Source organism: Bos grunniens, chromosome 17, assembly GCF_055505025.1.
Source record: "Bos grunniens cultivar Pamir isolate PY7600 chromosome 17, Bosgru_T2T1.0, whole genome shotgun sequence".
NCBI lineage: Eukaryota > Metazoa > Chordata > Mammalia > Artiodactyla > Bovidae > Bos > Bos grunniens.
Window position 1 is genome coordinate 59,524,635 of NC_141181.1, and position 17,761 is coordinate 59,542,395.

The 17,761-nt window shown below is 45.7% G+C and overlaps 1 protein-coding gene across 1 annotated transcript in view; it reads left to right on the forward strand.

The window, feature by feature from the left end:
- Nucleotides 1–17,339, forward strand: part of LOC147355513 (uncharacterized) — a 34,998-nt gene extending 17,659 nt beyond the window's left edge. Inside the window, exons 2-3 of the mRNA XM_086346149.1 lie at nt 15,856–16,632; nt 17,289–17,339. Of these exons, the coding sequence (XP_086202275.1) occupies nt 15,856–16,632; nt 17,289–17,339 (828 nt within the window). The remainder of the gene's footprint in view (nt 1–15,855; nt 16,633–17,288) is intronic.
- The last annotated feature ends 422 nt before the right edge of the window (nt 17,340–17,761 follow it).

Below are 17,761 nucleotides of genomic sequence, written 5' to 3' on the forward strand. Positions count from 1 at the left end.
CATTGCCTCTCACCTGAGCAAATGCAGCAGGTTCCTCGAAAGTCTGTCTGCTTCTCCCATCTCTACCCTCGTAGTCTCTGCTTGGTGCAGCAGCCAGTGAGATTCTTTTTTTTTTTAAATTAATTTCTATTGGAGTGTAGTTGGTTTACAATGTTGTGTTAGTTTCTGCTGATAGCAAAGTGAATCAATTTTACATATACATACATACTCTCTTTTGTAAGATTCTATTTCCATATAGGTCATTACAGGGTACTGAGTAGGGATCCCTGTGCTATACAGTAGGTTCTTATTAATTGTCTATTTTATCATGTTTTATTTGAAAACATGAGTTCTATTATGTCCCTCTTCTGCTCAGAACCTTCCAGGAGCTCCCATTTAAGCCCGAGTGAAAGCCAAAGCTCTTTCAGTGCCCTGCCAGGCTCCTTGAGATCTGGCCCCCATGACCTCTCCAGACTCATTTCTGGCCACTGCCCTACTCTCTCACTCTGTTTCAGCCACACTGGTCTCCATAGGGCTCTAGAAGTTTCGAAGAACACTCCTCTTAGCTGGGATTAATTAACTGCCGGGATCTCTTCCTCACTGGCAAGTTTCTACTCAAATAGCATATTATCTGCGCAGTGTTCCCCATCACCTGTTCACCCCTCCCGTCATCCTTTCCTCTTTGCCTGGCTTCATTTTCTGCATAGCGTCTATCACCACATGTTGTGCCTTTTATTAGTTCATCATCGGTTATCCCTGCAAAGTATGTGGGCCAAGCCTATTGTTCAACCCCCAGCGTCTGGACCAGTCCCTGACACGTGGGAGGGGCTCCATTAAAATATTTGGCATAAACGAATGTCCTGTTTTAAACGATGCAGGCTCTTGCCTGGATTTGACCAACAAGTAAGACAATCAAATTCTTGACGTCTTTGATCTTGTACGGGGTTTATCAGCAGATATCTGTGCATCTTGTCTTTCCTTCCCAGCTGTGGGTGGTGCTTCTACACAAAGGCCTTACAGATCCCTGGTAAGGATGTAGAAGGCAGGGACATACTCCTCAAGAAAGACCCAAGATAGGCGGAAGAATGGAACCACTTGGCAAAAAGGAGGCAGGGAGAAGTGGTTACCCCTAGATGGAGGGCTGGGGATGCTGCTGCTGCTGATGGTCAACTTGTCATGAGGATCTGGGGTGTGGGGGCTTATCTGGTAGGTACTGAAGGAATAGCATGAAGCAGAATCAGTTAAGGTCCAGCCGTGGTCATTGTGTCTTTGGCCATGCTGTGCGTCATGTGGGATCTTAGTTCTCTGAGCAGGAATTGAACCTGCACCCCATGAAGAGGAAGAGAGGCATCTTAACCACTGGACCACCAGAGAAGTCCCTGCTATCGTGTCTTGCATTAGACTTTCTGATGGTTAAGGTCTTGTTCACCTACATGAAAAAGTCCCCACTTGGCACTTGGCTCAGTGGACAGAAATGGACATTAGAGAGAGTGTGGACTTTGAATTCAGATGATTGCAGGTCCAAATCCTGGTTCTACCACTCTCTAGCTATTTCATGATATTTTTGAGTTTTGTTTTCCTTAAGAGTAATTGTACCCCTCTCCAAGAATTGACTTACCTCTTGGTCTTCATCTGGCATCTTTTTTAAAAAAAAATTATATATTTATCTGTGTAAGGTATCTCACACTGGCCTTCTTTATAGTCCTCCAGACATGACTTGGGAACTTTGTATCTGCTCTTCCTCCTGCTAGAACATTCTGCTCCTAGTCCCGGATGGATTGGTTTCCTCTCATCATTCAAGTCTTGGGTCAAATGTCACCTCCTCAGAGGGGTCTTCCTTAACTGTCTTATCAAAAATTGCCTCTGTTGTATTTACCTTACAGCATTTAACACCATCTAAAAGTATCTTATATATGTATTGATTCACTTGCTTACTGTTTGCGTCAACTTCCATGGAAATTACAGTTTATGCGAATAAGATTTTCTTTTGTTCATGACTTGTGTCCTCAGCACCTAGATCAGAGTCTGGCACATAACAAAGGGGTCAATAAATATTTGTTAGGAGAATGGATAAAAGGTTTGTGATAAGGAACAAATGGGTTGTGATAGAATAATTGCAAAAATGACCACAATTCTCCGACCCTTCGGTACATTCGCAGAGCCTTTGCTGCTCCTTCCATCCGAAGGTAGTGTTGCTGGCCATATTCATCAGTCTAAGCTGGAATTGTGACTTAGGGCCAGAAAAATGCTGCAGACATGACTGCATGTCAGCTCTGAGTCTGGGTCTCGAGAGATCTTGCATGCTTCCAACCTATCTCTTGAAACCCTGACATTACTATGAAAGACACATATCCTAGACACCCCTGGCATTGTAACTAGCAGCATGTCAATAGCCAGACATATAAGTGAACTCATGTGACACTGGCAGCCCCCACCAGCTGAACATAGATGTGAGAGCACCCAGCTGAGATCAGATGAGCTTGGCCTAGGTCAGCAGTGTCCACCAGCTGAGACACAGACTCATAAAACGCCACTGAGTTTTGGGATAGTTTGTTATACAGCAGTAGCTAACTGATATGTTGAATTCCCGCACATACACACACACAAACACACGTACTTTGGCACATTGTAGATGCTCTATAAATGGTGGTTATTTACTGACATGGTGGGCATGCATTATTTGGTAGTCAAAGGGGCCTTTTCCATCTGAAAAGTGAAAAGTTTAACAGTGAGATGTGCTGTCATATGACCAGGAGAAGGTGCATCCCTGCCAGGTCCTGGGCAGCCCATTTCAGCTCTTAGCAAATATCTCTCCAGCCTGGACTTGGTCCCTTGACCTCAGGGTCAGAAGAGCATTGAGGAGACTTATGGAGATCCCACTCTTTGTTTGACCTGAATAATACATGCATTTTCCTGTTTCTATGATGTTTTCAGGCCTCTGATTTATGGCCACGCACATGGCCCTCCGTTTGCTCTGGCTTTTGTTAATGACCTATCGTGAATTATCCGGGAAAGAAATGTTAAACGAGCTAATTAGGCATTAACCTTACATTATAGATCAACCGCACAATTGGATCCTTCACAGCTACAAATGTGACAGCACAAACATTAAGTATTGATGGTCCCAGGAAGTGCCGAGAGGGTGGAGGGGGAGAGGCAGCATCCAGTGGGGGTGGGAGGAGGAGCGAAGATGCATCCTTTTAAGCCCGCTGGTCAGAGGGGAAATCAGAGGGATGGACTCAGGCTGCCTGTGGACGGAACCCTAAGTGTCTCCACTTAGTGTCATCTCATAAAATCAGGAATCATAATGACTCTCTCATGAAGCCGTGAAGAGCAAGTGAGACTCCATGTAAGGACCCCAAGGTGGGGAAAGGGGGGTGGGATGCATCGGGAGATTGGGATAGACATATATACACTACTGTGTACAAAAGAGATGACTGATGAGAACTTATTGTATAGCACAGGGAAAAAAAAAAAAGAAGGCAAAATCTGTTTGTAGGACATATTTTAAGTTAACCTTAAAAATACATTCTGATATACAGTAGGTGCAGACAAATACTCTTCGATTCCACTTATGGGAGGTACCTAGAATAGTTGCATTCATAGAGTCAGAGAGCACACTGGTAGGTGCCAGGGGCCGAGGGTGGGGTGCGTGGGGAGGAGGAATGGGGACTTGGTGTTTAATGGGGACAAAGTTTCAGTTAAGGAAGGTGAACAGTTCTGGAGACGGATGATGGTGAGAGATGCTAAACAGTATGAATGTGGTTACTGCCATGAGACTGTACAGTTAAACTCGGTTAAAATAGTATGTTTTATATTATGTGACTTTTACCACAATAAACAAAAAAATTCAAAAAAGGAAATGAGACCCCATATCATAAGGACCTGCCGTGGACTCAATCCTTGAAAAATATCCTTTCTTTTCTCTTCCTTTTGGAAAATTTGTCTTTTGAATCCCAGGATTAAAGATTAGCGGGTCTCCCCCCATAAACTACTTAACTCCTGGAAGGCTCAAGTGAGCACCCTGAGCATGAGTGAGGCACACACATGATAGCCCAGCTGGATGAGGAGCTGGAATGAGGAGATGACATGTTTTTAAATTAATTTCCTACTGCAGTAGAGTTGCTTTACGATGCTGTGTTAGGTTCTACAGCATAGCAAAATGAATCAGCTGTGCATTTACATATACCCCCTCCCTTTTGGAATTATCTCACATTTAAGTCACCACAGAGCATTAAATAGAGTTCCCGTGCCGACTAAGAGTCGGACACGACTGAAGTGACTTAGCAGTAGCAGTAGCAGTTGCTATACACTAGGTTCCCATAAGTTATCTATTTTATACATAGTAGCAATAGTGTATATGTGTTGATCCTAATCTCCCAGTCCCACCCCACCTCCTGTTCCTTTGGGATCCATACCTTTGTTCTCTGTCTCCATCTGGGAACACAGAGAACAGGGAACTCTGATCAATATTATGTGACAGCCTAGATGGGAGGGGGGAGAAGGAAATGGCAACCCACTCTGGTATTCTTGCCTGGAGAATCCTTTGGACAGAGGAGCCTGGTGGGTTGCTGTCCATAGGGTCACACTGAGTCAGACATGACTGAATCGACTTAGCATGCATGCATGCATTGGAGAAGGGCTTGGCAACCCACTCCAGTATTCTTGCCTGGAGAATCCCAGAGACAGAGGAGCCTGGTGGGCTGCCGTCTGTGGGGTCGCACAGGGTCGGACACGACTGAAGTGACTTAGCAGCAGCAGCAGCAGATGGGAGGGGAGTTTGAGGGAGAATGGATATATGTATATTTGTGGTTGAGTCCCTTCACTCTTCATCTGAAACTATCGCAACAGTGTTAATTGGCTATACCCCAATTTAGAATAGAAAGTTTTAAAAAATATTGGTTCATGATTTAAAAAAAAAAAAAAAATCTCAGAATAAGAAAAGCTTCTTGTTGCATTAAAAAAAAAAAAAAAAAGTCTACAGAGGCCCCTGTCTATGACACCAGTGCAGAGGATGTTTCCTGGGAGCTGAGTCACTGCTGATCATGTTACCCACCATATGCCTGGAATCAGACACCTCCCCAGGCCAGTGCCCGAAATCTACATGAGGCAGCAAAGCCCTAATTGAGACGATGGTACTGTGAGAGATGCCAGGTGGAATGTGGTTCTTAGGTAGACTCTGTGTGAATCTGTAACCGGGGAGAGTCGGCTTCATTCTGCTCCATGCAATTGACGGTAGGGTCATGAGTCAAGATTTCTACTGCAAACTCTTTGGGGCACCAAAACCTTACATCCTGAGAGTTGAAACTGTGACATCTCAATAATGCATGCTTGGACACTTTGAATTTTATTAACACTGAAAATAAATTTACATGAGGGACAAGTGGGTAATTTTTAATTTGCAAAAGTTTGTTGTGGGAGCAGGCCCAGAGCGGGTGAGCTTTGCGGCAGCTTCGTGGGAGCGCCAGTCTGGCCCATCCTTCCCGGGCTCTGCAAGGTCCGCGGGCCGAGCAGCCCGCAAGGCCGAAGATGGTGGGTTAAGGGCTGGTGACTCCCAAGCCCTCTGCAACTTCCCTGCCCTACAGCCCCACCCACTAGCACGCAGCCGCCACCGGGCCTCGGGAGACACCTTCGCCCCTCCCCTCCAAAAAAAAAAAAAAAAAGTTTGTTGTGGTTTTTGTTCTTTTTAAAGGCTCTTTTGGAGAAAAAGCACATTTGCAACCACCAAATGACCCCTTTTATCTCTTCCTTTTTTTGAACCCTAAATGGTAGAGGTTTTTGAAGCAGTCATTGAGCAGGTGTTCTTGAGTGTTTGTGGTGAGGCAATTCCCACTTCAGTTATGTGAGAGAAGGGAAGATCTCCTGTCTTCCGCACCCTTCTAGAGATGACAAAAAGATCTAGTCACTCAAGGTTGCCCAGCTCTCTGGTCTCCCCCAGTATTCTCCCGACTAGCCTTCGTTCTTGGAGAAGACAATGGCACCCCACTCCAGTACTCTTGCCTGGAAAATCCCATGAACGGAGGAGCCTGGTAGGCTGCAGTGCATGGGGTCGCTAAGAGTCGGACACGACTGAGCGACTTCACTTTCACTTTTCACTTTCATGCACTGGAGAAGGAAATGGCAACCCACTCCAGTGTTCTTGCCTGGAGACTCCCAGGGACGAGGGAGCCTGATGGGCTGCTGTCTATGGGGTCGCACAGAGTCGGACACGACTGAAGCGACTTAGCAGCAGCAGCAGCCTTCCTTCTTCCAAACTCCATTTCCCACCTGCTTCTCTTTTTCTTTTCTTCTAGTTTGCTTTATTCTTTTCCCTCCCAGTCTCTCCGCCTTTTAAAAAAATGATAAAGACCCACATAAGATTGATCATTGTAACCATTTTTAAATGATGCTTCAATGGCATTAAGTACATTCACATCATTGTGCAATTATTGCTACCATTCATCCCTAGAACTTGTCATCAGCGAAACTAGAGCTTGGTATCCAGTAAACACACTAACTCCCCACCCTTCCCTCCCCCCAGTCCCTGGCAACCACCATCGTGCTTTCTGTCTCTATGGATTTGACTCCTCTAGGAACTGCCTATAAACGATATCATGTCATATTTGTCTTTTTGTGACTGGCTTCTGTAGTCAGGATTTTCCAGAGATACAGAACCAATAGTATATATAAAATATCCCATATATAAATACACACATACATAGGTGTGTGCTGTGTGCTAAGTCACATCAGTCATGTCTGACTCGGTGTGACCCTGTGGACTGTAGCCCACCAGGCTCCTCTGTCCATGGGGATTCTCCAGGCAAAAGTACTGGAGTATGTTGCCATGCCCTCCTCCAGGGGATCTCCTGACCCAGGGATTGAACCCACATCTCCTGCATTGGCAGGTGGGTTCTTTACCACTGGTGCCACCTGGGAAGCCCCCCACCTATATATATATATATATATACACACACACACATACATATATACATATATGTATAAATTATATAAATTATTATATATATTGTTCAGTTGCCAAGTCGTGTCCGACTCTTTGCAACCCCATGGACTGCAGCATGCCAGGCCTCCCTGTCCCTCGTATTGTGTATTATATACACATTATATGTTAGTCGCTCAGTTGTGTATGACTCTTTGTGACCCCATGGACTACCTCGCCAGCCTCCTCTGTCCATGGAATTCTCCAGGCAAGAATGCTGGAGTGGGTGGCTATTCCCTTCTCTAGGAGATCTTCCCGACCCAGGGATCGAACCTGGTCTCCTGTATTGCAGCAGACTCTTTACCATCTGAGCCACCAGGGAAGTCCCATACATTATATATTAGTGTATATTAATATTATATATACAGTTATTTATAAGGCTTAATTGTATATATGATTGTTGTTTAGTCAGTAAGATTTATGTGTCTATATACATATATATACATGTATACATACATCCATGGGAGAAGGCAATGGCACCCCACTCCAGTACTGTTGTGCAGAAAATCCCATGGATGGAGGAGCCTGGTAGGCTGCAGTCCATGGGGTTGCTAAGAGTCAGACATGACTGAGCGACTTCACTTTCACTTTCCACTTTCATGCATTGGATAAGGAAATGGCAACCCACTCCAGTGTTCTTGCCTGGAGAATCCCATGGACAGAGAAGCCTGGTAGGCTGCAGTCCATGGGGTCGCACAGAGTCGGACACGACTGAAGCGACTTAGCAGCAGCAGCACACATACATCCATACATATGGGCTTGGACTTCCCAGGTGGCACTAGTGGTAAAGAGCCCCTCATGCCAATGCGGGAGACATGAGAGATGCAGGTTCAATCCCTGGGTTTCAAAGATCCCCTGGGTAGAAAATGGCAACCCTCTCCAGTATTCTTGCCTGGAAAATTCCATGGACAGAGGATCCTGGCAGGCTACAGTCCTGGGGTTGCAAAAAGTTATCCATAACGAGTGACAGTATGCATGCATGCATACATACATACATATATATATATATATATATATATATATATATAAAATTTAGTATAAGGAGTTGGCTCATGCAGTTAAGAAGACTAAGAAGTCTTGTAAGCTGCACTTGGCCAACAGGAAAGCCAGTAGAGCTGATGGGGTATGTTCTGGTCTGAGAGCAGGAGAAGAAGAATGTCTCAGTTTAAACAGTCTGGAAGAGAGAGAGTGAATTCTCCACTTTTTTTCTCTTTGGGTCATAAGGTTTTCAGAGTTCATCTATATTGTCTCATGTGACAGAATGTCACCCTTTTGAAGGTTGAATAATATTCCATTGTGTGAATACACCATTATCTGTTTATCCATCCATCTGTTGATGGACATTTGGGTTGCTTGGCTATTGTGAGTAATGCTGCTGTGAACATTTTTGTTTAAGTATCTCTTCCTGCCTTTGTTGTCTTCTCCAGTGAAATATTTCAAAGCTCCCAGGATGGGCGAGCATCCTTTGTCTCGGATTCACTCAGCTGCCTCTGGCTTTGTCCTTTTAGCCTGTGATAAAGTTGGCTCAGTCATATCTAAGGGAACAACAAGAATTGCCCATCACCTTAGTAACTGGTTCTAAGGTGGGTGAGACAGGGGAGACAGAATAAGGAAAAAACATGGTCTTTTCTACCAGTCAGGTAAGTCAGAGGTGGTCCCCAACAGGGCAGGTGAATTCTAGGCATCAGAGAAGGAGTCTGTAGAAGAAAGAGCTTAGACTTGGCATTACACAATCTGAGGTCAAATCGAGGCCGTTACCAGCCTCAGTCATCCCATCTGGAAAATGAGGATGATGCTTCCTATGCTCCAGGGCCATGTTGCAGATGAAAGAAAACAGCCCATGCTAAGGGGCAGGTACCCAGGGGCACTGGAGGATTCTTAGCTCCTTCTTTCCTTATGTAGCACAGACCTTAAACAGCCCAGGACCATGAAGACCCAAGAGTTCAAATGGTTCCTTTGTTACATTTCAGGTACAGAAGTATTAAAGTCTGAAAGTGGGGTTTGCTTCAAACAGGGGCAGAGTGTGCGGTGCCTTCAGACCTCCTGTTTTCTCCGGGAATGGCTTGCTCTGTGGCTCCTGGCCCAGGCGAGCCTGTGGGCTTCCAAAAATCTGTGGCTTGAACAACCTTCTTCTTGATCTCGATGTTCAGATCTTGGTGTCGGCAAATTTGGGTTGGAATGCTGCCTTTTGAGCAGAGCTGATCTTTCTCTGTTTTGCTCTCTTTCCTTTATTTGGCGCACAGAAAGAGGGGGTTCTCTCCTACTCAACATTATTATAATCTCCCTCCAGCAGATAAGGAGGGAGAGAGTCTTGAGTTTCCGTGCCCTCGATGAAGTGGGTGGCTTTTCCTCTACTTTCCTGCATTCCTGTTGGGGGAGTCTGAGCCTGTTTCATTTTTCAAGCAGAGAATAAGGTGTGGCCCTGTCCCTGTGGTTCATGAGACAAACATGTCCTGAGCACCTACTATGTGCCAGGCTTTACATTGCTGTGTGTGTGCATGTAGTGATGTCGGTTGCCCTCATGGCACTCAGGGTCTTGTAGAAATGAGGGAGATGAGTTAACCGTGACAATGACTCTTCAATGGGATAAGTGATGTAACAGTGACAGGCAATGGCACCAGATAAAAGAGTCATCGAATGCAGGGAAGGCTTCCTGGAGGAGGCCATATGATCTGGGAGAAGTGTACAGGATGAGGATGAAGTAGCCAAATTAAGAAGGGCGGGAGGACTTCCCTGGCACTCCAGGGGTTGGCAATATGTGCTCCCAATGCAGGGGCCATGTGTTGGATTCCTGCTCGGAGAACTAATGTCCCCCATGCTGACTGGTGCAGTCAAAAATAGAAATTAAATAACAATTAAAAAACAAAAAAGAAGTGCAGGGAAGACATGCAGGTGGAAGGGACAGAATGTGTAAAGACCTGGATGAAAAAAGGATCACCGCTTCTCGGAAATTATAGGCAACCTGGGAGGTATCGTGGATTGGGTTCCAGACCACCTCCGTAAAGTGAGTATCACAATAGAGAAAGTCCTGTGAATTCTGTGTCCCAGTGCACATAAAGTTATGTTTATGCTATACTATATTCATTGAAAGTGATTATTTTTAAACAACAACAAAGGTAGAAATACTCGGTATAGATATGTACTATAATGGCTTGGATAACAATGATGATGGAAAAAACACACAGGTCTTCAGCTTGGCTGCTCATCCAAAGTTGCCACAGAGAATATTTTCAGTGATAACTTTGTTTATAAACTAGGCAAAATTTGCTGTTGTCAGCCCACTATATACATATATTGTTGGTCAGTCTCCCAGTCACGTCTGATTCTTTGCAATCCCATGGACTGCAGCATGCCAGGCCTCCCTGTCCCTCACCATCTCCTGAAGTTTGCCCAAGTTCACGTCCATTGCATTGGTGATGCGATCCAGCCATCTCATCCTCTGATGCCCTCTTCTCCTTCTGCCCTCAATCTTTCCCAGCATCAGGGACTTTTCCAATGAGTCAGCTGTTTACATGTCCAAAATACTGGAGTTTCAGCTTCAGCATCAGTCCTTCCAGTGAATATTCAGGGTTGATTTCACTTAAGATTGACTGGTTTGATCTCCTTGCAGTCCAAGGGACTCTCAGGAGTCTTCTCCAGCATGTATATTCTATGAAGTGTGCAATAGCATTATGTCTTAAAAAAACAGGGAAGGGGTGAGGGCAGGAGGAAAAGAGGGCAACAGAGAATGAGATGGTTGGGTGGCACCACCAACTCAGTGGACATGCGTTTGAGCAAGCTCTGGGAGATAGTGAAGGACAGGGAAGCCTGGCATGCTGCAGTCCATGGGGTCACAAAGAGCTGGACATGACTTAGTGACCGAACAACAACATACGTACTTAATTAAAAATGACTTATTGTTTAATTGTGCTAACCGTCCTCTGAGCCTGTGAGTGGTAATCTTTTTACTGGTGGAGGGTTGGAAGGATCGTGAGGCTTACTAAAACGTGACATGGGGACTCAAAGTGAGGATGTGCCGTTAGAAAAATGGCAACGATAGATTTGCTCCATGTGGGGTTGTCACAAACCTTCAGTCTGTTTAAAAAAAAAAAAAACAATATAAATTTAAAAAGGATGGCTTCCCCTGTGGTCCAGTGGTTAAGACTCTGCCTTTCAATGCAAGGGGTGCAGGTTTCATCCCTGGTTGGAGCTAAGATCCATGCGATGTGACCAAAATTTTTTAAAAATTGAAATATCTGAGAAACAGTAAAGCGAAGCACAATAAAATGAGGGATGCCTGTTTAGTGTTTGGTAAGCAGTTTAGTATTGCTAGGGAGGGGAGCCCTCAAGGGATGGGGAATTTAAGAAATGAAGCTGGAAAGGTCTGTAAGGAGCTGGTTAAGGAGTTTGGATTTGACGTTAAGACACAGGAGCTACTGAGAGAACTCGGGCAGATGAGAGAGTGTGTCAGATTCACATTTGGAAACTTCCCCTGAGCTGCAGCAGATTGGAGAAGGGAGATCAGGACAGGGAAACCATCAAAAGAGAAAATCGGCCCCATACTGGGGGCCGGTAATCAGCAGCAGAGGCTGGGCTCCATGCATGACTCAGTCAACTCACTGCCCTGAACCTTTATTAAACACCAACTGTGTACCAGCTGGGATAACAGACATCAGCCTCGAGATGCCTAATGCACGAGTGAGCGCTTATGTGGAGACAAGATGGCCAAGAGGAGAGAAAATAGATTTGAAGATGCAGACGGGGGAGGGGGGTCGCTGGAGGGGACGAGAGAGAAAGGTATAAAGGTCAGTGGGGGGCTTCATCTTGGCACGAAGATTTATAACCTCCCCGCTCTTGGTCTCGCCCCCCTTCCCCATCCTCGCCCCCTTTCTCTTTCTGGCGGCATGTTCTAGACATACACATTATCTCTATTAATACCAGCCACAAGGCCATTACTCAGGCACCAACTTTTCCTCCAGCATAAATATTTATACAGGACTGACCTGTGACTGCTGCGTTTTCCTTTTATTTGATTCCTGCCGCCTTTTGTGTCTTGCGAGTCTGTCGGCTAATGTGTTTAGCCCCTCTGTCTGGAACCTTTCGGAGCCAGCCGAGTCTCTGGGAATGGAAGAGGGGGGCGGAGGGGAGGTGAGAAGCAGGAGGAGGCAGGGTGGGTACCGCTTGCCGGACATCAGTGAGAACTCTAGTGGTGAGGATGTGAGGAGCTCTTGACCGGCTGTTTAATAACAGGCTGGCCAAGTTCTAAAGGAAAGACTGTGCGTGTCAGGGGGTGGTCATGGGGGTGGGGGGCTCTTTTCTCCCTGAACCCTGCAACACTGCCCACAGCCCCCCAAATCTGGGTCAGAAGTAGGCTTCAGTGAAACTCACAAAGCTGATGTATCCGGATCCTACCTTTTGTAAGAACCTCTTTTCTGACCTTGAGTGTGGCCTGGCAAAATTTTCCCAGGTCAGGGATTCTTATAAAATTGGCAAAGCCAGATATTTTTGCATGCTTTCTCTTAGAAATTCCCTCATTTAGTGAACTACAGGCGCCACCCCCAGCTCGCCACCCCCGGACCTGGATCTGTCCCCACTGGTGGCGATTTGACTTACATATGATTCTTTGGCTGGAAGTAAAGGGAAAGATTTAAATATTGAATAAAATCATGATAATAGTAACATTAACAACCATCATAATAGCTACTATTACTGTTAGAGTACCTACTGCTTACCAGCTTCCCTGATGGCTCAGATGATCAAGAATCTGCCTGAAATGCAAGAGACCTGGGTTCGATCCCTGGGCCAGGATCCCTGGAGAAGGGAATGGCTAAGTTTTCTTGCCTAGAGAATTCCTTGAACTGAAGAGCCTGGCAGGCTACGGTCCATGGGGTCACAAAGAGTCAGACATGACTGAGTGACTAGCTCTATCACTTTCACACTTTCGCTGCTTACCAGGTTTTCCTCATTTTATTCTTTAATGATCTTGAGACAAGCATCCTCACCCCCAGGAATTTGGGGCTCAGGGAAGTTAAGCATCTAATGTCTCATGGTTAGTAAGTAGGGGACCTTAGGACCAGGACCCAGGGTATGGTTCTGCTTTCCTCTAAACCAGTGGTCCCCAACCTTTTTGGCATGAGGGACTAGTTTCATGGAAGACAATTTTTTCCACAGACCAGGGCTGGGAAATGGTTTGGGGATGATTCGAGTGCATTATGTTTATTGTGCAGTATATTTCTATTATTGTTAATCAGCTCCACCTCGGATCATCAGGCATTAGATTGTAGAAGTTGGGGACCCCTGCTCTAAACCTCTGAAAGTAGGAGTAATTGGAATAATGTGGAGTATGTCGGCCACGTCCCAGGCACTGGACAGATACATATTTACTTCATACCCTCTAGCAAACAATCCTGCAGGGTTAGGAAGAGAAAATTGGCCCCATTCTGCAGGTGAGAAACCAGAGGAAGGTAATGTTGCTAAATCAATACAGAAAATACATCACAAGTCAAAATCGGAGATCTGGTGGGTCTGATACTTCCCCAGCGGCATGACTGCACAGGTTGGCAGGGAGCAACCCCCCAATGCAGTTTGGTAGTGCAATTAAGGGGCTGATTTCCCTCATTATTTTCTTTTATGCTGTTTTGACAAAGTCATCAAGAAAATACTATACATTTTACAAAAGAAAAATAGAGATTCAAGAGAACGCTTTCTTTCCCTCTGCTAGTGAGTTGGACCTGAGGCCGAGGTGGGGGCTGGTGAAACTCTGAAAGGGGGAAGCTACTTTGATCAAGATCATTAGTCTGGTGTTTTATTTATTAAAAAAATTTTTTTTGAGCTCTGATTCATTTTATTTTAAAAAATATTTTATCTGTTTGGCTGCAGCAGGTCTTAATTGCAGCACGAAGGATCTGCTATCGGGGTTGCAGCATGCGGAATCTTTAGTTGCGGCACGTGGGGTCTAGTTCCCTCACCAGGGATGGAACCTGGGCGCCTTAGCCACTGGACCACAGAGGAGCCTCAAAAGACAGGTGTTTTAAGGGACTACTTCTCTGCTCTGAGTGCACCCCCTCCTTCCACCTCCTACCCCCCAACCCAGGCCTCAGCCCTTTCGATGGCTGCTGAGAAATGCTAAGCCACCAGCGACCTCCTTTAAGGTCAGAGATGTGTATGTTTTCACTCCCACTGTGTCCTTGGTACCCAGCACCATTTCTGGCACAAGAGTAGGCGCTTAATAAATGTTCATTGCATTAATGAACGAGCACATAAATGTCCTTCTACCAGGGACCACCCCTTAGAAGTATTTGTATTTTAATGAAAGCTCTGAGACTCAAAAAAGTCCCTAATGACTTAAGGGCCCCAGGTCCCACTTTAAGGGGTATTGACAGAGCACAGGCAGGCAAGAGAGGAGGATTTGGTGCTATTCCAATGGCCGTCTTCCTCAATAATGAGCTGTGAGAATTTGGGAAGTCATTTCTTCTCTATAAGCCTCTGTCCCATCTAGAGAAACAAGGGGTGGACTGTATGGGTTCTAAGTTAGGCAGATTGGTGCCATGAAGGATGGAACACATTTCCTGGGCTCAGGTCACAGCTTCACCAGGGTGAGCTGCGTGTCTCATGTGCAAGTGACTCAGCCTTCCTGTGCTTCCGTTTCCCCATCTGGAAAATGAGCATAATTGTAGTACATGACTCAAGGATATTTTACAAGGATTCAGTTAGTTAACACATATCAAATCTAGGGACTTGCCTGGCAGTCCCGTGGTTAAGACTTCACCTTCCAATGCAGGGAGTGCAGGTTTGATCCCTGGTCAGGGAGCTAAGAACCCACATACCTTGCGGCCAAAAACCAAAGCATAAAACAGAAACAATATTGTAACAAATTCAATAAAGACTTTAAAAATGGTCCACATTAAAAAAAAAAATCTTAAAAAAATACATATCAGATGTAAAGGTCTTAGGACAACACCTGGCATAAAGGACATGACTCATACATGTTGTCCATGACAATTATCCATATCTATGAATTAGGAGATATTGTATTCACATTATATTCATAATAGTAATCATAATAGTCATCATTGATCAAGTGCTTACAATATGCAAGACATTATGTCCTTTGCTCCTTGCAAAACACTACAGGATGTTTATTTTTCATGGGCTCCAACTTTGCAGGTGGCAAACCAGAGGCACAGAGCATCTAAGCCATTGGACTGAAGTCACACAGTCTCTTGATATAGGGGAGGATATTAACTTCAGTTTTGCACCAAAGTTTGGCTACACATTCAGGTATTTACCAAGGCCAGGCAAGTAACTCTACTGGAACTGGCATAAGACAAGAGGTAAAGAATTGCATGCATTTTGATCAAGCATAACATTAGCCTGTTGCTTTGCCTTTTGAATTTATGTTGGTTCTCTAGTGTGACTGCCATTTGAATCATGTGAGGATTCAAAAAAGTAGTGACATCAGGTTTCATGCCCAGAGACTGTGACATAGTTGGTGTGGGTGATGGCACCCTAACAACAGATTTTAATCTGTTCTACAGTTGATTCTAGTGCATCGCTAAGATTGAGAGCCACTCTTTAAGGGCATGGAGTGAGCAAATAAGACATGCTGGCTGCCATACTCAGCAAGGGAACCACCCATTTACAACCTTACATAAAGATAAATCTTTGAGATGGATCAATCTATCCATCCACTCTCACCCATCTGCCATCTGCCTGCCCACACACCCCCCACCATTCACCCTCCCAAACATCTATCCTTCCATTCTTCTATCCTTCCTTCTTTCTTTTCGCCTACCCACCCATCCATCCATCCACCCACTCATCTGTCCATCCACCCGCTCATCTGTCCATCCACCCATCCATCCGTCCATCCACCCACCCATTCATCTACCCATCCATCTACTCACTCATTCATCCATCCACTCATCCATCAACCCACCATTCATCCATCTACCCACCCATCCATCCATCTACCCACCCTTCATCCATCCACCCACCCATCCATCCATCCACCCGCCCATTCATCCATCCACCCACCCATCCGTCCATCCACCCGCCCATTCATCCATCCACCCACCCATCCGTCCATCCACCCACCCATTCATCTATCCATCCATCTACTCACTCATTCATCCATCCACTCATCCATCAACCCACCATTCATCCATCTACCCACCCATCCATCCATCCACCCACTCATCCATTCATCCACCCGCTCATCTGTCCATCCACCCATCCATCCGTCCATCCACCCACCCATCCATCCATCCACCCACTCATCCATTCATCCACCCGCTCATCTGTCCATCCACCCATCCATCCGTCCATCCACCCACCCATTCATCTATCCATCCATCTACTCACTCATTCATCCATCCACTCATCCATCAACCCACCATTCATCCATCTACCCACCCTTCATCCATCCACCCACTCATCCATTCATCCACCCGCTCATCTGTCCATCCACCCATCCATCCGTCCATCCACCCACCCATTCATCTATCCATCCATCTACTCACTCATTCATCCATCCACTCATCCATCTACCCACCCATCCATCCATCTACCCACCCTTCATCCATCCACCCACCCATCCATCCATCCACCCGCCCATTCATCCATCCACCCACCCATCCGTCCATCCACCCACCCATTCATGTATCCATCCATCCACCCACTCATTCATCCATCCACTCGTCCATCAACCCACCATTCATCCATCTACCCACCCATTTATCTATCCATCCATCCATCCCTGTAGTCATCCATTCATTTATCTGCCTGTTTACAAACCCATCCATATGTCCACTTACCCCTCAACCCTATTCTTTTGTCCATCTACCCTGCCGCTATTTTATCCTTTCACACATCTGTCTATCCACCTATTTCTCCCTCTCTTCTTTCGTTTCCCCTCCCCCTCCCTTCTATCCTTTCTCCCTTCTTTCCTTCCTTCCTCAGTTGTGCCTTCTGCTCCAGACCACAGCCTGGACTGACCCTTGGCACAGGCCTACTTGCAATGCCATCAACGGCTTCTCCCATCTCTTCTTCTAAAAGTTCCATGTCCATGATTTAGGTGTTAGTAAACTTCTTGGAGGTGCCTGACAGAAGTGAGCCAGAGAAAGAAAAGAAATCTGTTTCTGGTTTTCCCTGATGACCTTTCTTTCCCAAGGAAGTCTCTTATAAACACTTCCAGCACTGGCAGACGCCAAGACTTTTGAACGGCTCCTCCAAGTCGAAAGGCAATCTCGAGTGCATACCTGGTGTGTGCTGATCTGAATCCAGAGGGAGGGTTAAGTGAGGTTCCGACTGTGCAATCCAGGGCCAGCCCCAGGGCTCTCCTCTCCTTTCACAGCTGCAGTGTGAAGGCCGGACTACAAAGGCTGCTCCTGAGTTCCTGACGTGACTTTCCACTTCAAGAGTCTCTCCCCATCCCAGCTTCTAAGTGTGTTTGTTATCCTTGGCGTGACTGATATTTTGAACCAGATAATTCTTCACTGTGGGAGTCCGTCCCATGCATTGTGGGCTGTTAGCAGCATCCTTGGTCTGTACCCTTTTGATGTCAGTAGCATTCTGCCCTCCCCCTCTGCCTCTGGGTTGTGGCAACCAAAAATGTCTTTGGATGTTACCATATAAATTTGGGGCGGGGTGCAAAATGGTCCCCTGTTGAGACCCACTGTTTTAAGTCAGGCTCGTGGTAATTAGCGAGATGTTACTCTTTGGAATGTTCTCTTTGTCAATAATGATTATTAATGATAATGCTACTCACCAGTATCATTACAGTGGACTCAGCATTATATGTGTCACTCTCTCTAATAATAACAATAA